The sequence below is a fragment of the Engraulis encrasicolus genome, chromosome 19 (genome assembly GCF_034702125.1).
Source record: "Engraulis encrasicolus isolate BLACKSEA-1 chromosome 19, IST_EnEncr_1.0, whole genome shotgun sequence".
Classification (NCBI taxonomy): Eukaryota; Metazoa; Chordata; class Actinopteri; order Clupeiformes; family Engraulidae; genus Engraulis; species Engraulis encrasicolus.
This window is the reverse complement of record NC_085875.1, coordinates 50,216,637-50,239,089: the sequence shown is the minus strand read 5'-3', so window position 1 is coordinate 50,239,089 and position 22,453 is coordinate 50,216,637. Positions and strand designations below refer to the sequence as shown.

Here is a 22,453-nt window from a genome sequence, read left to right as displayed (position 1 = left end):
TACATAGCCTTGTTTTTTTTTCCAACTGTGATGCGTTTTATTGTCCATTTCCATGTCAATTTCAATGTCAGTAAATGTATGAGGCGGTGCTTTTTTCCATGCTGCTTTTGAGTCAACAGAACGTTTCCTGTAATAGCGGTATCGGTGCATGGTATTGGCAAGTGTTTGACGAGTAGGGCTGGGTAAAATAATTGAATTAATCGATAATCGATCGAGTCGAAATTCACATAATCGATTCACAGGGCACAGAATCGTTTTTTTTTTTTATTCTTTTTGTTTAATTTAGGTCTATGGAAAATACCCAGTAGGCATTAGTCAATTAGGCCTAGGTCTACTTATTACAAATTAGCAATCTGTTAACACTGTCAACCCACAGCCCTTTGACATTTTTAAATAAAAATAGGCGACAGCATCTTTTGGGGGAAATCCTGGCACCAAGAAGGGATCGTGATTAATCGATTCAAAGCCCTAAGAATCGAAATCGAATCGATACAGGAACATGGCTGCGATACCCAGCCCTATTCACGAGTACGAGTATAATGAGCCAGTATCTGTCCCTCACACACATATACACACACACACCAACGTCCTCTCCTCACTCACCAGTCGGTCCTCTGCGGATAGTGTCCTGAATCGGCCCATGGCCTCCTTGATGATGTCCGTCTCCTCCAGGTCCGGCTTGTCTGCCAGGATGCTCTTACGGTTCTCTTCCAACCACAACTGGAAACCAGTCTTCGGCCTACACACACAGACAGGATACACAGTTACACAATCAGGCCTATACAAAGACATAAAGGAAGGAGGGACGAACAGACGGACATGAAAACGCTTCCATAGACAGACCAACACTCACAAAAGTCACGCTCACGCACACACAGAAAGACCAGTTGAGTGGAAGAGTACCATGGGTAACCTATGCCTCTAAAGGGGCAAACGAGGCAACCAGAGTTCTTAACCAACACCAACATGTGGGTAATGTAAAGTTAGGGGGCATGCTTTCTTTTGTTTTTCTTAATCAGGAGTACACAAATGATCCAGAGCATCGTTTCCCAAACTATGGTTCACATACCCCTAGGGGGTACGCAAGGTGATGGCAGGGGGTACGCAAGAAGATTTTGAATATTAAAAAAAAAAAAAACGCAGGAAGAAAAAAAAAAAAAATCAAGTAGCCTTAATTTAACATTCAAATCAGGCTTGGGTATTGATTTATGGTGTACTTAATGGGTATTGGTTAAAATTGTTTCCCTGAAAACATATTCAATACACAGTTTTAATTTCTTTTTTCTATTGCGGGTTAATCGCAAGATCAGCTGTTGAGGAGAGTTGCGTGCGTGGCAGTGTTCCAACTCCCCAATTAGAGTCGCGGAGGCAGCGGTCTCCTACGGTAGCCTATAGTGCAGAACCTCAAATGAATGGCTAAAAAACAAAGCATCATCACATTGCTTTATGGAGTTGTTGAAGAGTTTCTGGAACTATGTGCTTCAATCCACAAGTACCTGTGATTACGCCAAGAGTAAGATAATAACTTGTTACTTTTTGGATTTTGACAAAATGAGCTTTGTCTGGTCTGGGCATAAGGCAGACTCCAGGCTATGTGTTTGGTAGCATGCTTTTAGCGAACTGTTATGTTCATGCAATGCCAGTTTTTAGGCAAGAGCAGTCATCTTACCTATAACACCACCCCAAATATCCGTAATTAGCAGTGAACAAAGTTTGTTGAGTGTTCAATTTAGGTGACTGCTATAACCGTTAGCGCAGTCACAGATCCATCCAATTCCATTTAAATGTTAACTTTGGATACAAAGTTGACATAGCTACCAGCCATTTCACTTTTTAATCTACATTCCCACCCATAAGTAAGTACCCTCTCCTTATTAAGTGCTGAGAGATCGCTAAAAAATAACTGCTGGTTGAAAACATGTGAATTAACCTGTTAATGGGCCATTAGGCTACATCTCTGGCTGGAAAAGCCTTTCATAGTGACTACTGGTGTACAGAACAACTTCAGCTTGATATCAAGTCTAAGTGAGGGAATTTTAATGTTAAAAAATTGATAAATATACGGATTGAAATTCGACGTTCATTTCTAAATTAAAAACGAATATGATTTTTTGGGAAAAGTCAAAGCCCTATACCTGATGTTAACATGGATATCAGTAACAAGAACTCCTGTCAGGCACCCTTGTGATGCGGATGAGCTCCATGGTTTTGGGTATAACTATATCTTTAACAGGTTAATTATAGTCTTAGTTCTTGTTTGTTATGTGTAGTTTGTTTTGTTATGTTATGCCCATTCATCTGTGGAGGTTGAATGGTTTTGTTTCTGTTGGTGTGAGTCGTGGATTTTTTTTTTGTGGGGGGGATATCAAAAAGTTTGGGAAGCACTGATCCAGAGGATGGGTTAGAAGTATGGTTGCCAACTCCCTGGGGAAAATGGAGGGACATCTCATTCACACGTAGGGCAAGATAGGTTAACATTTTGTATTGCTTAGCAATTGAGAGTGAATAATGGCAAATTCCATCCGATTCCCCTGCATTCCATTGACATTTTGAAAATTACTCTTGATTCTCACAGTAATGCAGGACAAATTGTGTCCCGTTTCTACTCAATAGTACCCATACTTTTGTTTCTAAATAATACAGGATGATTCCTTATTTTGAGGGATGGTTGGCAACCCTGGCATTAGGGGGCATGATTCCTTGTGTTTGTCTTAGTTAACACCCAGTGATGGGGCTTTAGCATGGCCAGTTGACCCAGTGATGGGGTTATAGCAGAGACGTCCAAAAGGGAGTTAGAACCTAGAAAATCTTTGGTTATAATTCAGGCCAAAGGTCAAAGAAAAGGATGGGGAGGGAAGCAGCTCTTAACACGAGGTGAGCATCCATGATCAACGTGTCACCACACCTCACATCCCCAGAGCACCTTATATTACATATGACCTCATTTCGGTCTTGTTGGCCTAGGGTTAGGGTTAGGTACTTGCCATCTTTTTGTTTTCAATAGAGCTCACTAGGTAACTTAAATGACGCTTACAGGTCAACGATTCTTGAGAATGTGGTGTGGTGTGGTGTGGAACATGTGGGCTCATGGGGCCGCTCAACTCCAGCCTGCATCCCCTCTCTGTCACTCATTTACTGTGCCCTTGTTCACTCACTCATCTGAAATGAGAAACATGCAGTTCTACTATATTTAATCAGTCTCTAGCAGAGAGCCTGCTGCCAGCCAGCTCCCAGGTCGCAGCGGTACACAAAGCAACTCTCAGGTCAGCATGACAAGAAGAGATAGTATGTGTATATTCAAGGTTAGTGACAATACTATTTACTTTGTGACTTTGTTTTCGTGGGCCCAGTTGGCGATGCAAAAAGTATGAGTGCACGGGGAGCCAGGTGCAGCCCACAGTGCCATCCTCACATCTCTCTCTGTATCTCTCTCTGTATCTCGATGCAGCTCTCTCTCTCTCTCTCTCTCTCTCTCTCTCTCTCTCTCTCTCTGTCTCTCTCTGTCTCTCTCTGTCTCTCTCTGTCTCTCTCTGTCTCTCTCTCTTCTCCCCCCCTTCTGCCTGACTTCTCCCAGGACCCAGAGCACCACTCAGGTCGGCATGAAAAGAGCCATGAATGGAGCAGCGTTTGTCTGTTCATGTTTACACGCAGGGACGGATCGGATCAGTGGTGTAGTCTACGTAGAACGCGGGTATACGGAGTATACCCACTTCTAAATTTCAGGGAACACACATAATGGCGTAGTGCACTGATAGAGCGCCATTTCTGGTGAATGACTAACGTAATTCAGTAGTAGGACACGATCAGTCCAACATTGCTAACCGTGTTTGTAACCATTTGTACTGTTGAATTTCTTGAAGGTCAATAGACAGAAACGTCGCAAGTAAAACGCTGCATATGTGAACAGTGTGAGGGAGCTTTTTTTGTCTCAATGTTGGTGACCCAATGGTTCCACTACTACGCACCTGGCTTAAGGAGGTGTTCAAGAATAAAAAAAATAGTGTGTGTGTGTGTGTGTGTGTGTGTGTGTGTGTGTGTGTGTGTGTGTGTGTACCGGCGGTTCTCCTGGTCTCCAGCTGATTTGGCCTCTTCTGGCTGCTTGAGCCTCTCTGTGGCTGCCTCCTTCTCCTTCTTCTCCTCCGTCTCTTTCTCCCTCTCTCTCTCCTTCTCTTGCTGCGGCTGTTGCTTCTTGCTTCCCGCCTTTGAGCTCATCTGCAGAAGAGTCTGAGTCTGATGCCAAAACAGAACAGAACAGGTGAGGAGATGGACTGGACACACACAACACAGTACAATACACCACAATGCAAAGCAACACAACACAACACAACAGCACAAACTAAGGGTGTTGATCCAGCAGCATGCATCATGACATGTCATTTTTCCTGTAAGCACCTAAAAGACACTGACAGCTTATGAGGACTACCAACACTCTGTTTTGAAAGATGTCTAGAGTTTCTGTAGTGTTCCAAGGCATTGTGGAGTGTTGTGGGGTGGTGAGGTGAGATACCTTCGCCTTCGGCCGGGGCACGAGGGGTTTGAGCACAGGGGACTTGCTCTGCTTGGAGCCGGGGGTAGTGGACGCTGCTGGCTTGCGATTGGCTGTCGTCATGGTGTCCAGAACACTTCCTGCTCGACCCGCCGGAGATGCAGAGGGTTTGGCCGGACCGGACATCTACAGATACACACAGACATTGTATTTCAGTCATTGTATTTCTGTACAGACCAATTCAATGCATTGTGGTCGACTGTGACAATTAGTTTGTCATTAGTTACATTCCAGTTCCAGGGGCCTCATGTACGAAGCTCACTTACGGACAAAAAAAAGACTTAAGTTTTCCACGGCCACGTTCAGATGTACTAAAACAGACTAGACGTGGAAAATTGAGGATCTCCACGCGAATTTCAGGGCTGCTGTGGAAGTTGCCGTAAGCGTGGAAGTTGCCGTAACTGGTGCATTTCGTCTTTTTGGCGGCACACAGAGGCATGCAGCACAACTACATACGCTGTATGCGGACGGAAATATTACAAAAAAATGCAGCCAGTTAAACGTGGATTTGATGTTGAGGCGCGTGATTTAAAAAAAAAGAAGAAGAAACAACCCACCTCAACCATATTATTGTTGAGGCAGCTGGTTAAAATGAAGCGGACTAGTGAAACTATCCTGGAATTAGGCTACAACAAAAGTGGATGCCCATCAGCAGTATTATTTCAAGTAGGCTATTTGGCAGCTATTACAGTAAACATTGAATATTTTCTGGACTACATCTGCGATGTATCTTCTCGCACTTGTTGGGAACGTCCTCTCCGCAGTGCTTGTCTTTCTCTTTTCATAAGGCTAGGCTACTGTAAAATCAGTCCATCAAATCACAGGTGAATTTTTTAACTGAGTATTGGCTGGCTGCAGGACAGGTTATTCATGGGCTACATGTGGTGTATGTGTGCATGCGTCATCTTTCATATTTATACCCGACATAAACGTTTATTTCTCAGCAGCCTTGGCGACTTCCTCATCGCAATGTGCTTTGATATAAGCCTAATGCTTTGTAAATATAATTTGGGGTGAAACCTGCATTGTACTGCAGTATAACATGACAGTTTTTTTTCTGCAGTCCTCACATTAAGTTTTACCAATGCCTGATTTGATACATGCCAAAGTAATTTTGTTAGGCTATTGCACGCAGTCTTTTTCCTTTTAAATTGTCTACTTCCGAAACAGCGCCTTCACCTCACATCATGAAATGTATTTCCCGCGTTCCCTTTCCCATTCTTTCAACCAATGAATGCACAAGAATGGGTCTGTTCATACTAATTAGAATATTCACATAGAATATTTAAGGGAGGAGGCAAGGCGGAGACTTGGGCCCGCGTGTGCTCGTGCATGTGCGCAAGATTTCACGGCAAAATCTGGTTACGCACTTATTGATACATCCAGATTTTTTGTCCTTAAGTAACTTCTAAGATTTTCGCGTCCGCACTTTCTTGGTATGAAATCCACGCACTTCTTAGTACATGAGGCCCCAGTGCCATATATTCCAAATGACCTGGTTTTACCTGTCCAATTCAACCAAGGATTCAAGGATTCAAGGATTCAAGGATATTTATTTGTCATGTACATAGAGACACTTTCGTGTCACTTGTAATGAAATGCATGGCCGGTGCAAAACAAGTGTGCAGAAGAAGGGTGAAGAAGAAATAAATAAAAATAAAAATAAAAGGTGTGTGTGTGTGTGTGTGTGTGTGTGTGTGTGTGTGTGTGTGTGTGTGTGTGTGTGTGTGTGTGTGTGTGTGTGTGTGTGTGTGTGTGTGTGTGTGTGTGTTCAATCAAAGAAATTAGGAGGAATTCAGTAAGCAAATGGCATGAGGAAAAAAGCTCTTTCTCAGTCTCTCAGTTCTAGCTCTGTGACAGCACAGTCGCCTTCCAGATCTCAGTTTTTTTAAATCAGGTTATCATTCAACATTCAACCAATGCACACAGTACTGAATTTGACAGCGTACCTTGAAAGGATTCACTCTGGCCTCCTTGTTTGCTATTGAGGCTGTAGGGGGGGTGGGGGGATGGGGAGAGAGAACAAATAAATAAATATGGGACATAAGGAGCAATTGTGCTGTGCATATAGCTCTGTGTGTGTCTGTGTGTGTCTGTGTGTGTGTGTGTGTGTGTGTGTGTGTGTGTGTGTGTGTGTGTGTGTGTGTGTGTGTGTGTGTGTGTGTGTGTGTGTGTGTGTGTGTGTGTGTGTGTGTATGTGTGTTGCATACATACCAGGTTTAGGAGAAGCCTTCTCTGGGGATGCCGCAGCCTTCTTAAACGGGTTCAGACCTGGAGAAGGCAGACATGTAAAATACGAGTACATATTTTATACGAGTTACACCTTGCAGTTTCTGGCAGGTTGCCAGTCGTCATGTTAACAGTATTTTAGGATGGAACATTTTAGGATAAACTTTGAGCATAAGCTCAATAACACACAAAAAATAGGCTCCCTGCACATCCTTATCCATATTTTATTGAGTAATGCAGGGATTTTTTCTTTTCTTTTTTTTTTTTTTACAAAAAGGAAGAACTTCATTTCATGTATTTAAGATTGTAAACAAATGCATGAAACAGATGTTAACAAATGAAAGTGTAATCAAGAAAACCTGAAGATGTTCATAAGGGTCATAGATATGCACACTAGATGCCGCTTGGACCACTTCTTACTATTGGAACAAATGGCCCTTATGAAAGTCAGATCGTCGCCATGTTTAGCCATCAATTGGTGATGGCAATACCACATGATTGGTGAGGAATAGGCATGGTACGGTTTGCGTTGCAAACCGAGACCGTACGGTTTGCATGTCACGGAACGGGGTAGTGGGCAACCGCACGGTGCCCACGGTTTCAAAAAAAAAAAAAAAAAGTGACCACCGGCGGACGACGCTATTAAAATCCTACTACTTTTACAAGCATAAAACACAAAGACTACGTAGGATATTGAGTGTGGAAAGACTGATTTCTATCAGCCAACTGAAAGGCATAATGTAACAGCATGCGCCAGCTGACTAGGCTACAGTAGCCTACAAGCAAGTGCAGGTCGGTCAGCAGCGTCACCCTGTCCCCCCCCTCTCTCCACGTTAGCGCAAGTGACTGTTCCCAGCCTTTATGCTGACCATTTTTAAATTAAATGAACATGAATTTAGAAACAATGACAGATTAGCAGAACAAAGTGGACTATGACTTACGTTACAGTGGCCTAGTGTAGGCTATATCCACGTGGCATTGAATGGGGATTCCGGACGGCAAAATGCGAGATAATTGAACATATCCATCAGATTCACTGCGCTGTCCTTAACTGCAATCAACTGTAGGCCTAATTATATGTAGCCAGTTAAACTCTGACGGACGGAAGGGGACTTTGTGCTGTTGCCTAGTTAACATTGATGTTTAACACTATAACAAAAATAAAATTTGACTGTTTTAAAAGGCTCAGCTTCACAGGAGTTTTGTGAAACATTCTTGTGCATACACTTCTAAAAAAACGATCTTTTACAATTATTTGTTACCTTAACTTTCACATTTTAACATAACATAACCCTATCACTTGTTCACTTAAAATTGAATTTGACTTCTGATTTTACTTCTATGCTTCTCACGGCCGGCAGTTTCATGATAGGAAGCAACTGATTCATAAGCGCAAAACTCGCAGAAAGCGGTATCAAAATAAAAGTCCAATTCGTTCTCAGTGTGTCATTAACCAAAATAGTCATACTGCACTGACCTAATGGTCCCATTACCTACAGGAGTGTAGCTGTTTTATTGTTACACGTCAAATGTGTTATAGCATGTAATATTTGAATATTTGTCAACTTAAAAGTTAGGACTTAGTTCTCCCTTTTTGTGAAATAAATGGAAGCATGTTAAAATCATTGATATCTTTCCTCTTTCAGTTGGGTTAAATGAAGTCAAATTCAACATACCCATGATAAGCTTACATTTTCATTCTAATTTTTATATAATACATTTTATTAAAAAAAAAAAAACAGAACCGTACAAAACCGAAAACCGTGACCTTGAAACCGTGATATGGACCGAACCGTGACATTTGTGAACCGTACCACCCCTAGTGAGGAAATATGCACATTATCCTGTAGGTGGCAGTAAGAAAATTACTAAGAAAAACATAGGAGACTGAACCAACATGGCATACACACCAACATGGTAGCATCTAGCGTTCATGTCTACGGTTATGGAGTGCCCAAGACTCCACCCCTTCCGGACACCTCATGGGGCCTGAGAAGTCAAACATTTTGACTGGGATCTAATGGACTGATCAAATTTCAGATTTTCCGACCAAACCTCGCCTTTCCCCCAATCCAAATCCTTCAAATTTACTGCTGTCATGTGTGAAATCCAGAGCACGTCAAACTGCCCCATTCACTTCCATTCAATTTTTTTGGAAATTAAGGCCCCATGGACTGAAAGTAGAAGGACGGGACTTAGGCACCCCATTATGGGAGAGGTGAGATGCATGCTGGTAGTCAAAATGGCCGCTCTGCCTTACGTGGCTTCCTGCTCTCCGCCTCCTCTGTCTCCATCTGTTCCTCCACCTGCGTCTCCTCCTCCTCCTCTTCTTCTTCCTCCTCCTCTTCTTCCTCTCGTCTGCTCGTCCGCCCGTTGCTCTGCCTGTACCTGCAGAGGTCAAAACGGGAAAAGGGGAAATGTCAAAAGGTTCACCAACACAAAAACAAAACATAACCAGAGATGATTGATAAGGGTAGAGGCAATTCTTCAGAAGTTTCATCCAGGATCCATATGACGCAAGTCTCTAAATTGCAATCCTATGGCAGCCATGCCCCTTTAGGAAACTAGGAGAATGGATGTAGTTCAAAGGAAAAGTTACGCCACTTTAAGAGACCGGTCTTGATCCCACTTTGTTGCATGGTGATGTTACCATTCTTTGATGGAGCCTTCTCATCCAAAACCTTCCTATGTGTTATCCCTGCTAATGTGATAACAAAATGATTAGGTTGCTGATAAGACAAAAGGCAAAGTACAGTAACTACATATCCTGTAAGAGCAGAGTTTAGACAGAAAATAGTATTTAGAACACCTCCCTTATCTTATGAAAAAGCCTTATGGTCCAATTGTGTCCCATATTAAAAATACAGCTTTCCAGCTTTTTGCATTAAAAATACAGCTCTGCAGCTTTTTGCAATAACTACAATATTTACAATATTTTGAAGGCCTTCTTTTAGTTTCAATATTGGCATAGTTACTGCACTTTGCCTTTGTATGGCAGTATACACTGCATATACATCACACAGGTCGTCCAGTATTTCTATTTGCGGCTATTTTGCTCGTCGCAGTAGCCTAATACACACATGTATTATAATCAATAAAAAGGAGGAGATTACGGTTATGTCAGGCCTGTAAATCAACACCCGCCAACCAGCCAAATGCTGGTGAAAATTCAGTTTGGCTGGTAGAAAAGAACGCTTACTATCCACTTGACCCATTAGTGAGTGTGTGTTTGGCTCGTAAGATTGACAACTTCTAACCATTTTGGCTGGTGATGAAAAAAGTTAATGTAGAGCCCTATTTATGGCTGAGAGCAGCGCCTGTTGCTCAGGAGAACCGAAATAGAACTGTAACAGAAATAGAACTGTAACCGAAATAACCAAAATAGAACTGTTTAGCAAGAGATTGAGTGAAGAGAGAGCAAAGTGAAAGTCCAAGTCTGACAAGTCTGTCGCCCTACCCGCTTACCCATGACAGACCCTCCACTCCAATGGCTATCATGGGTGATGGTCCTTCATTCTATATTTTAAGGGCAAACACGGGAGTGGATGGAAGAGTTTTGTTGATGGCCTATGTATGTTGCTACAGGAACGTAGAGGCCCAAGTAAGTAAGTGGGTCAATGATGTTTCAGTAGTCGCACACGTCAGGGTGGTGCAACCACAGCTAATGGCACTACTGTGCGGATCAAATGATTGTTTTTTTCTTCTTTTGTTTTTAGTAAATTATACAAGAAGCATATTCATTGTGGTACATTAAATTACCAATTACTAATAATTACAGGATTCCCACTCCAATTCAGATATACATTTCCATGATTTTCCATGACTTTCCAGACCCAAAACACAGAATTTCCATGACCACTTCCATAAAAAGAAATAGCGGTAAGTTTTAAAAAGTTTGAAAACTGAAGATTATCTTCACCCCTAGAGCCGATGGCGAGCTACCGCCAGACTAAAGAGTGCTCATTGCGTCCTAGAATGTTGCACATTACAGCGTGAAACCAAACCCTCTCTGGCTAAGCCTTGTAGTATAACCACTAAGAAACAATGTTATACACGAAACAAAAAAGTATTTGCTTCTACACAACTGTTAAGAAAATTCCATGATATTCCATGACTGTGCAAAATGGCAAAATTCCATGACTGGAAAAACGTATGAAGTTCCATGATATTCCAGAAATTCCATGACCCGTGGGAACCCTGTAATTAATTCATAGGCAATGGCTGTGGTTGTACCACCCGACGTCTGAGCCCAAAAACAAAAACACATAATTGACCTAAGTAAGTAAGCCAAAGTATGACCAGCATGAAAGTATGAAGCATGGAATTACAATGAACATGATAATTATCCGTTCTATTTTCATTATAGTCATTGTATGCTCTTAGAGGTGATTCCGTTTACTTGCACCAAAAAGCAGGTGGGCGTATACCTGGAGTGTGTGTGTGTGCGTGCGTGTGTGTGTCCAGGCTATTTACCTGTGTGTGTATGTTGGCTCCTCCTCTGGCTCCTCCTCCTCCTGCAGGGCTTGCTCCTGATTGGCCTTCTCCAGGGCCAGCTGTCCAAGGCGTTGGGCCAATCCCATGCGTCGTGAGCGCGAGGCGTAGCGGATGGCCAGAGTCACCACACTCTGAGTCATCAGCTCCGCAAGCTCCACACAGCGGAACTCACGCTCCAGCTTACACGATAGCTGCAACACACACACACAGACAGACGCGCACACACACACACACACACACATTAGAACTCACGCTCCAGCTTACATGACATCTGTAACACACAAACACATTAGAACTCACGCTCCAGCTTACACGATAGCTGCAACACACAAACACACCTTAGAACTCTCGATACAGCTTACACGATAGCTTTAACAGACGCACACACAGAGATGCACACACAGAGACAGACGCACACACACACAGAGACAGACGCACACACACACAGAGACGCACACAACCACACAGACGCACACAACCACACAGACGCACACACATTAGGACTTACGGTCCAGCTTACACGACAACTAGAAAACATACAAATTACAACTGATCAGCTCCACACACGATAGCTTTAACAGACACACACACAGAGACAGCATACCTGCCAACCTTTAAAAAACATTTTGAGTAGCAACTCATCGCGGCGCGGCAATTCACGGCGCAACAACTTGGCATGGCAAAGCAACGGGGTCGCCGGCGGGCCCATCTGAGAGGCTACTTTGTTTTGCATAGTCTGCCCTACACCTAGGGTTGCCAAATGTCTACAGGGAAGATATGAGACACTTCATTCAGGCAGGGGGGTCCTCCCCCAGAAAAAAATGCTTTTCTTAGATGCAATTTCCTGCATTTTAATGCATTTTAGCCTAACATCCTGTGTATCTGGCAAATAGTTTATCTTGCTCTTCACAGTACTTTGAACTAAGGGTCGACCGATATATCGGCCGGCCGATATATCGGGCCGATATTTGCGTTTATTAAGTGTATCGGTATCGGCCGATACGCAGGCGGTTTTGGCCGATACGCCCACCCCGAGATTTTGACTACAGACGGGCAGCTCTGTGTTGCTGGCAGACCCGCAATGCACGCTGCTGCGTCACCCCTCCCCCTCTCATTGAGTAAAGTAAACAGCCTTGCAGGCTGCTACAAAGTTTTAGACTTTCAGACGCATAATATTTTAATGTGGACACTGAATGACATGGCATGTGCATGTAATAGGCCTAAAGGGAGAATGTTTCAGCTCCATCCATTTTCTGTACTGATTTTAATTCCCTGGTTCATTGTCCAGTCAATAATCACCACCATTTGCCATCTTTTACCTACCGTTGTAACTGTCTACCGGCATATGTTTCAGTGTCTAATTTCAAAACGTGCATTTCATACCGTCATTCATTTTTCAACTTCAATCTGTTTTAGCGACATCTAATAGGTAGCAAACACCACTTGCAAACTGGCTAAATTAAAATATTGTAAACCATTTCTGTAGCATTTAACCAACCAGCTCTTCCAAAGAGGGTAAACTACTGTTTTTATTTCCCTGGTTCATTGTTCGGTCATTTATCACCCCCATTTGCCATAACTCTTACCTAGCGTTGTAACGAGTGCCTTCCAGCATGTTTCAGTGTACATTTCCACCGCGTTTCAAAAGACGCATTTCGTAGCGTCATTCATTTATCAACTTCCATCTGTTTAGCGATCTCCAATGAGTAACAAACATCACTTGCAAACTGGCTATTTCAATTCATAGAAGTTTATTTGGTTAGAAATACTGTGTAAAACATTTCTGTAACATGGCATGCTGCCACTTCCTCATTCAGCAACAAGTGAATGTTCCAATCTGTGTAAAATAGAGGGGTGTCCGCCGTTTGGCGGACCAAACCATTTTGAACAGGGGTGTTTTTACTGGTGGGATTCTTTGCAATGTATTTTATAATATGAAAATAAGAACATGGTTTTACTTGTCTATGTGTGTTGTTTGCATTTCTTTGGTTTGTTATTTTGGGCTTTTGTTTGTTATTTAGTTGATTTGATTTATTTTGTGAAAGGCCCTAGTAAATCAAGTACACCTATACAGGTGAAAAAATAGGCATAAATATTTAAACCCATAATCTTGGGGTCATCCCCAACATTTTTCAAATTTACAGTCAAGCTCTATGCTATTGTACCACTGTCAAGCCACAGTCCTTTGAATTTTTAATGCCTTATGTATACCTTTTTAGGTGGCTATAATGAAAAACTTGAAAAACTAGTTGCTCAGTGTGCTTTGTACATGACAGTTATTTTCCTGTTATTCGTGTCATGGTGTGATGAAAAGATGATGGGATAGGATTTTTTTTTTTATTATACAGTACCGATTTTTGTCATTTTTAACATTTTTTAACAATATCGGCATCGGCGTATCGGGTATCGGAAATCGGGTATCGGCCAAGGGTGATGTAAAAAATATCGGTATCGCATCGGCCATTAAAAAACCTGTATCGGTCGACCCCTACTTTGAACTACCATAATCTATTAAACTTTAATGAAAGATTTTTTTTTTCTTTCACACCATAACACCAATAAAATGCTATGATATAGTGTGCTGGAATTCAGGCCTTTAAATTAACTTTATTGATCACCAGCCAATATGGCTGTTAATCTTACTAGTCAAACATAGCCTACCACCAGTCTGGCTAGTAGGAATAAGTGGCTATTAAGTTATCCTATGTACCAGCCAAACAGAGCATTTGGTCACTTGGGGGGTGTTAAGCCTGGCTCAAACTACACGACTATCGCGCCGATTCTCGGCTGAAAACCCCCCTTACGACAATCGCTGGAACGTTACCCCCCAGGACCATCGCAAGCGATTGTCGGGAAAGATTTCCTCGTCGTGAGCGACGTTCTAAGATAGAACTTTGGCAGCTGAAAGAGTCGCCGATCGCAAATCGTAGAAATCAAACAGTGTTTGATATTTGCGACTGGAAATAGAACGTCGGGCATTGTCTCGGTGGCTACGAGCAGCGACAAGATTGACAGTTGCGATTCTCTTCTAGTGTGCGGTGCACCCCGACGCCAAAATCGGACACACAATCGCTAGTCGTGTAGTTTGAGCCTGGCTTTAAGGAGCTGGAATTGAGTATGAAATTGAAGCATTTGCTGATTATTTTTTGGCTGTAGAAGGTACAGTACATGTGGGAAAATGTATAATTTGATTATAAATACCGAGGCATTTCAGTGATTTTTATGAACAAAAAGTTGAATTGTAATGATTCTTACATCATCTCCCCCAATATTAATAAATGGTGATGTTGTCACCTACTGTGAAGAAGCATCAGCAGTAGAGAAAAAGATAAAGAGAAGTGTTAGGAAGCTAGGATAATATCAGGTTAATATTATTACCTTGGGGGCTAACATCAAAATCACACTTTCAGAATTCATTCAGTACAAAATGCGTCATGTAGGCCTAGTGGCTCTACTGAGGGACGGGGGCTAATGGCCAATGCTCTTGGAACTTCCACGGTAACTTTTGAGGGGCATCGCTTCTTTTTTTTCACTTCTCTGCATAATAGTAGGCCTATCTACCCTCATCTGCCGCCATGAGTTGGCTATTGTTCACTGTTCGGCACATATATGATAGGAGAATTGATTTTATTAATAGATTGCCATACGTGATTACGGATAGTAGTCATGGAGTGATGCATATTTGGTATGACGCACGACCTGTTACACCTGTTCACAGAATGGGCCATGACTCAGGGGGGAACAGTAGCCTATTCCTATACGGTGTCATGGTAGGTTACGGATGTAGACCTACTCCGAGCACAACCGTTAGAACTATCGCTTTATTTTCCCGAGTTAAAATGATCCGGCGCAAAGGGAAACCGAATTTAGTTTGCGCGGTCATCGACACATTTTCTCATTCTGAAGTAATCTCGTTTCGGTCCAATATCAAAACAAGCAACAACATATTGCCGTCAAATACGGCGAAACATTGGGTGAATCATTACGACAGACCTCGGCCTTTATTTATTTTCATAAATTTACGGATTTAGCAACTGGACGCAATTCACTATTCCCATACAGGCTACCTTTCTCAAAGTCCATTTACCTTTGAAACGGTGATTTTTGACGGTGCTCACTTGTAAAACTACAGCGACAGTACCAAGATGGTTAATACATGATGACAGGAGGAGGACACTTGTTTCAGAGATTATAGGAGTACATTAACTAGTCTCTCTGCTTGTGTGATTTCGAAGCAAACTTTCTATCAGCAGCTGATGCCTCGACTCGAGAGGAGCGCAGCTCAACAAATGAAGACATCCAAACTAGCGCTCTGACTGCTCAATATTCACCCCCCCCCCCACACACGTTGCTGACCAATGGAAAGGCCAGCGCGAGACAATTGCAAGCAGAGCCATGTCTACGGCTCTGTCTGGTTGCAAGTCTACAGAGCAATTTATAAGGGCCCATGAACACACTTTGCTATTGGTTTTTCCCGTATTTTGAAGTGACAGCGCCGTAGTTTGATGTCAAAATCCGTATCTGCTACACAAAATGCGTAATGGTCGGCAGGTATGAGACAGACACACACACACAGACAGACGCACACACAGAGACGGACGCACACACAGAGACAGACGCACACACACACGCACAGACACACGCACAGACACACAGTAGTGTGGTACTCACTGCGAACATCTTCATGAGTAGTTCCTGCTGTTCTTTCTGGGCCTGGTTCTGTCCCTCCTCATCGATCTCATATCCACTGGACGAAAGGAACCCGTAATGGTTCTGGAAGAGAACCGAACGCCAGTACTGTTCCTGGAGAGAGAAAGATGGACACACTTGAGCTGCTAAAATAATATAGAACATAACAATGTGAATAATATACATAAAATACCAATACATATTTATAGAATTAAAACATAGGTATATAATTTGGCGGCAGCATGCCATAGAATTAAAACAAACAAACAAAAAACAGTCATAAGTACTATTAGCCAGGCATGTCAAAGAACATTCTCAAAGTAGGCAACTTTTGACAGAGGTGAGCATGAAACCTTTCTGGCAAAAATAATTTCCTGCATAAGATAGCAGTAGCAGGATTGCTGTGACCAGTGTACAGATGCCTTTTCTCTCAGCTGTATGACACAGCTTCCATACAATAACTTGTAGATCACCTTCTTTCTCCTGCAACCTAAAGCCCCTAAATTAAAGCCATCATCTGCAGTGTCGAAACTGGATTGCCTCCAAACCGCTAGCACGCAAAACAAGTTTTTGACGCTTCGACATACAGGCTCATACTTGCATGTATTGTGCATGTATTGCTTGCATTATTGAGAAATTATTGACGCCACAAGAAATTGAGTAACTGAGAAGGCTGACTCTCCCTCCCTCACACATACATACGGGCACATACATTTCAAAACTTTTCCATGACTTAATGAACTAAGGTGGATTTTCCATGACTTCACAGCACCGTGAATGCGTACTTAAGGCTAAATGTGGAAGCCTTCATTTTGAAATAATCATGATCAATTAATGATGCCTTAATAGAAAACAACCGTTAAAAAAAGTTTTAAAAAACATGACTTTCCTTAAACGTCAATTGACTTTCTTGCCTGAAACAAAATTTCAGGACTATTAAAGGCCTGAAAAAAAATATTTTTGATTTCCATGAATTTTTCTTTAAGATTTTTGTTGTTGTCTTTTTCGACTTCATCGATGACAGGACAGCATGAGAGGTGGACAGGAAGCGAATGGGGAGAGAGACGGGGAGGGTCTGCAAATGACCCGGGCTAGGAATCAAACCTGGGTCGGCCGCATAGCAGACTAGTGCCCCACCGTTAGGCCACGACAGGGCCGAGGTATGTTGTTTAATGATCTCAAGTATGTGCAACGTGCGTGCGTACCTCCATCTGTCCCTTCTCTGTGGCCACCTGACACAGGGGCACGTTGAAGGGCAAGATCCCCACAGCAGGACGCGGCAGAGTAGGAGGGAAACGAGAACCCTTACATGGAATACACCTGCAGGAGGAGAGGAGAGGAGAGGAGAGGAGAGGAGAGGAAAATAGAGGAGAGAATGACAGTAAGAGAATAGAGGAGAGGAGAGGAGAGGAGGAGAGGAGAGGAGAGGAGAGGAGAGGAGAGGGGTAACACTTTAGAATAATGGATGCAAAAAAGCATTATAAAGACTTAATAAATAATTAACTATTGATGAACAAAACATTAACAAACGTTTGTAAATGATTAGGAAATGTAAACAAATGCTTGTAAATGACTAGGAAATGTTATGTTAATATTTCATATTTATCAAACATTTACAAGTTGCTTGTAAATGAATAAAATAGTCTGTTATAAGGTGTGTAAAATCTTGAATATATAATTTGTAGATATTTTATAAAGCATTAATAAAGCTTAGTTAATAATAAAAACATTTGTTAATGTTTTATTCATCATTAGTTAATTATTTACTGAGTCTTTACTAAGGAACATTATTATAAAGTGTTACCAGGAGAGGAGAGGAGAGGAGAAGACAGGAGAGGGGAGATGAGGAAAAGGAAAGGGAGTAGAGAGGATAGGAGAGGAGAGGAGAGGTCATGATCGGACGTTTGGAAATATACAAAACATGTTCTTATGATATATAATGGGACAGCAGGCACTGGTATAGTAGTAGTGAAGGGGGAACTTAACACGGAGTGAGTGCGTGTGCGTGCGTGCCCGCCTGAGGTACTGTGGGTTTTCGTGTAAGCCCACTAGGGCTGTCCTAAACGATTATTTTTCTCCCGATTAATCTATCAACTATTTTTTTCGAATAGTCGATTAGTCAAACGATTATTTTTTCAAGTACTCTAGCACTTTAATCTTCAAGGAAATTGGGAAAAAAGAAAGAAACCGTTAAAATTAGGTCCCTGAGCTCACAATGAGCTTTAAATCATGATAGTAGCTTATTTACTTTGTGATACAACGTCCAATTCATACGTGCTGGGCAATTTTAGGTTTTAATAAAGTAATAAAGCATTAGTAAAGTAAGTAAAAAAGCATTGAATTAAATGAAACGATTAGTGGACTATGAAAAGTCTTTCCAACTTATTTTTATAATTGATTAGTCACGATTAGTCGATTAATCGTCCCAGCCCTAAAGCCCACTACCCAGTAGTGTGTGTGTGTGTGTGTGTGTGCGCGTGTTCACCTGAGCTGCTGTGGGTTTTCGTGTATGCCCACCACCCACTGGTGGTCTGATTTCCCCTTGCAGTGTTCCCGCGTGTTGCAGATGGGAGTCCAGGTGTTGCCAAGGGAGCGATTCAGCAGGCGCACCACTCCCTCCGAGTCTATGCAGCACGGGGTTCCTACACGCACGCACACACACACACACACACACACACACACGGACGGACACACACACACACACACACACACACACACACACTTTAGCAAACCTATACGTAAGCACTATTACACACAAATATAATAGGAGCCGGGCCTGAGTCAAACCCACGTCAGCAGTGTCGCAGCCCAGTGCCCTACCATTAGAGCCACGGCAGGGCTGAAATCAGACACTTTGGAGCCCCGACTGGCACTGATCTTAAATTGCACTTAATGTGCCTTTTTAGTGACGCGTTAGAACACCAGAGTGTCAGGTGGGGTAATCTCCTCCAACACTGCTCCATTACTACTTTACAACTCATTTTAACAAAAATGGTCTTATTTCACATGAAATTACCTACAGGGTCCCTGCACACACAAAATACATGCTATACATGTAAGGCTTAAAGGGACACTGTGTGAGATTTTTAGTTATTTATTTCCAGAATCCATGCTGCTCATTCACTAATGTTACCTTTTTCATGAATACTTACCACCACCATCAAATTCTAAGTATTCATTATGACTGGAAAAATTGCACTTTTCATACATGAAAAGGGGGATCTTCTCCATGGTCCGCCATTTTGAATTTCCAAAAATAGCCATTTTTAGCTGCAAAAATGACTCTACTTGGACCATACTAGAACATATTTGTTTATTACTTAGTAAACTTTCATGTAAAGATCAAATTAGGCAATAGGCAGCCCAGTTTCAAAGAGCAGCATAGTTGCAGTACCTTTTTTGACCATTTCCTGCAAAGTGTCCCTTTAAGCACAACTTCTCAACAAAAGAAATACACAAGCACATACGGGTGGGAGACGTGACGTATTGTTTTTTCGTAACATTGGTTAAAAACCTACAAAAATGTTATTTTTCCTTTAAAAACAAATGTCAATGAAATAAGATGTGGTACATTATGTTTCATATTAGTCTTAGATGAGAAGAAACATTTTTGTTCAGATTTATGTAAAGGTTTATATGTCAAATATCCTGCGGTGTGACTGTAACATTAATGAAATCTGGAATATAACATATATATAAATTAACCAACAACATTTTGAATAATGTATGAAGCATTTGGCATGATTGCATAAATATTAACTTTATATTAAGATATGTGAATGTGAAAAAAACTCAAGACAGTAATATTAACTACAAGTTCAATTTCGTAACACAAATTGTGTCCTGTGGGGTGACATGTATGTCAATGTTTGTGAATGGGCAGCTGCAAGGCCAACTACAAGGGTCTGAAAGACTGGCTCCTAACCAGTCAGTACCTCAGTTATTGGAGAGTGCTGTGGAAGTTTAAGGTGACACTTAACCTCTTAATATGTCTTCATATTGCAATCTTTCTGTCACGCAATGCTTAGGTTCATTTGATGGTGTCCTGTGGTGTGACTGGTCTTATAGAAGGAAAACAAGTTTTTTATAAATGAAAACACATATTAAGATTAAACACAATATAATTATCAAGTTAGCATGAGCTCAGATGTCAGTCATGTATACAAATGGATTAAAATGGCCATAATGCAGTGAATTCCCTGTGGTGTGACTCCATTTTCCTGCGGTGTGACATGCCTATGCAATGTGTTGATGCGGGACACATTTTCCCAAAAATGGCAAAAATAAGGTGAAATTCCACAGACCACTAAGTGCTTTATTTTTTTCTATTTTTTCCCCAATTTTTATCCATCATTTTTTTCAGGAATTTGAAAAACGTTTTTTTTTTTTTTTTGCGTTACGCCCTTAAACGTCAACCACCCATACACAATGTATGCAGCTGTATGCAGAAATGTAGACGAGTCCTGTTATGAACACAAATGTGGTTCTACACACACACACACTGTTGCATGAACACACACACACGGACATGGGCAACTGTGCGTGCGCACGCACACTTTCCTTGTGTGTTTGATTGCACACATGCATGCAATATGCAATTTGAGCACAAAGGCTTTTGACACTGGGCTGAACAAGAGACTGATGGTCTGTGGCATGATCGCTCCCACTCACACACAAACACCATCTCACGCTCTTTCTCTCAGTCACACACACACACACAATCTCACTCTCTCTCGCCTGCCCGCCCGCACGCACGTGCACACACACGACTGTAATCTTTCCGTCAGCACACCTGCCCGGCTGACTAAAATGGGGAAGTAATGACAGGCTGCTGGGAGGACAGCAGGAAAATGATGCAATAAACAAGACGGAGAAGAGGAGACAGGGTAGGACGAGGGGGTGAGACAGGGGGAGTAAAGAGAGATGGAAAGAGTGAGGGATAAAGAGAGAGGCGACAGTGGAGAGAGAGGAGAAAGAGGGATAGAGAGAGGAAAGGAGAAAGATGGATCAGGAGATAGTGGGAGAGGTAGAAAGAGACCAGCGGGTAAAGAAGATGGGATGAGAAGGGGATGAGACGGAGGGAATAAAGAGAGAGAGATAAAGAGAGGAGGAGAGAGATGGAAAAATAGATAGCGGGAGAGGTAGAAAGAGACAAGACGGAGAAAGACAGCAAGATGAAGAGCGTTGGAGACAGAAGGAGTGAGTGATGTTAAGAAAGGGAGATAGAGAGAGAGGAAAGGAGAAAGATGGAGCAGGGGGAGACAGACAGACACAGAGAGAGAGAGAGAGAGAGAGAGAGAGAGAGAGAGAGAGAGAGAGAGAGAGAGAGAGAGAGAGAGAGAGAGGAGAAAGACGGAGACAGAGAAAGACAGCAAGATGAAGAGCGTTGGAGACAGAAGGAGTGAGTGATGTTAAGAAAGGGAGATAGAGAGAGAGGAAAGGAGAAAGATGGAGCAGGGGGAGACAGACAGACACAGAAAGAGAGAGACAGACACAGAAAGAGAAAGAGAGAGAGAGAGAGAGAGAGAGAGAGAGAGAGAGAGAGAGAGAGAGAGAGAGAGAGAGAGAGAAGGCAGAGTTGGCAGTAAGTGATGTTGTTAAGAGAAACAGCAGGCGAGCAGTGTAAAAGTGATCAGGACCTCAGAGGGGGAACACAAGCAGCAGTGAAATAAATGTAACATAGTAATAGTAAAGCAGAGTAGTGACATTATCGTTCACTGTGGACATTTGGCAGAAATACTCTCCAAGGGTCACTTTTTGGGGAAAAAATGGCTACTAAATTGTTAGAGAATATTTCAGTCAAATATCTTGTTTTTATACATAACATAGAATAGCAGCGTGATATTGAATTATTGCATAAGCGGATAACTAATGTGCATCTTAGACCAGGGGTTTTCAATAGGTGAGGTGCGCCTCCCTGGGGGGGCGCCAAAGAGCGCTTTGGGAGGCGCGGCAACACGCGTAGAAAGGTGCACTTTCTGTAAATATCTAGAAGCCAATGAAATGCACCCTTTCTACTACCACTACAACAACAGAAGTGAGCAAAAAGGGGGATTCAGAAACGTAGGAACATGACCATGACCATGACCTATGTGTTATAATTCAATTCATCTTTACTTTCTTAAATAATATTTTAAGTTCGGGTGGCAATTGGCGTTATTTGGAAGTAAATTGAGACCGTCGACATGGCGCGAGCACTGGAGAACTGCCTGTGCTTTACCCGACTTTTATTCTTGAACAGCCAGCCAGTGAGTGAGAGAGGGGAGAGAGCGAGCGAGGGAGAGAGAGAGACGAAAAGACTGCAGCAAAGCGCAGGTAAGAGAAAGGCGGAAAAGAAGTGACGTACGTGACGGCTCGTGCCATCACTCCCTCCCAAGCGCTGCTAAGAAGTCCTCGCGCACGATAAACAATCTTAAAGATTTGCAATGGACATTTTGAAAGCTTCAGTAAAGCTGGGCTTACACTGTGCGACTTTTGCTCCGATTTTGGCCCGAT

The 22,453-nt window shown here is 42.3% G+C and overlaps 1 protein-coding gene across 2 annotated transcripts in view; it reads right to left on the bottom strand.

Moving 5' to 3' along the window:
* Positions 1-22,453, bottom strand: part of wdhd1 (WD repeat and HMG-box DNA binding protein 1) — a 57,171-nt gene that overhangs the window by 3,313 nt on the left and 31,405 nt on the right. For both annotated transcript variants that reach the window (XM_063184641.1, XM_063184642.1), the window contains exons 16-25: positions 18,444-18,600; positions 17,164-17,278; positions 15,941-16,072; positions 11,249-11,460; positions 9,036-9,163; positions 6,761-6,817; positions 6,496-6,536; positions 4,508-4,672; positions 4,055-4,230; positions 604-739 (exon numbers count right to left, since the gene is read on the bottom strand). In XM_063184641.1, the coding sequence (XP_063040711.1) occupies positions 604-739; positions 4,055-4,230; positions 4,508-4,672; positions 6,496-6,536; positions 6,761-6,817; positions 9,036-9,163; positions 11,249-11,460; positions 15,941-16,072; positions 17,164-17,278; positions 18,444-18,600 (1,319 nt within the window). The remainder of the gene's footprint in view (positions 1-603; positions 740-4,054; positions 4,231-4,507; positions 4,673-6,495; positions 6,537-6,760; positions 6,818-9,035; positions 9,164-11,248; positions 11,461-15,940; positions 16,073-17,163; positions 17,279-18,443; positions 18,601-22,453) is intronic.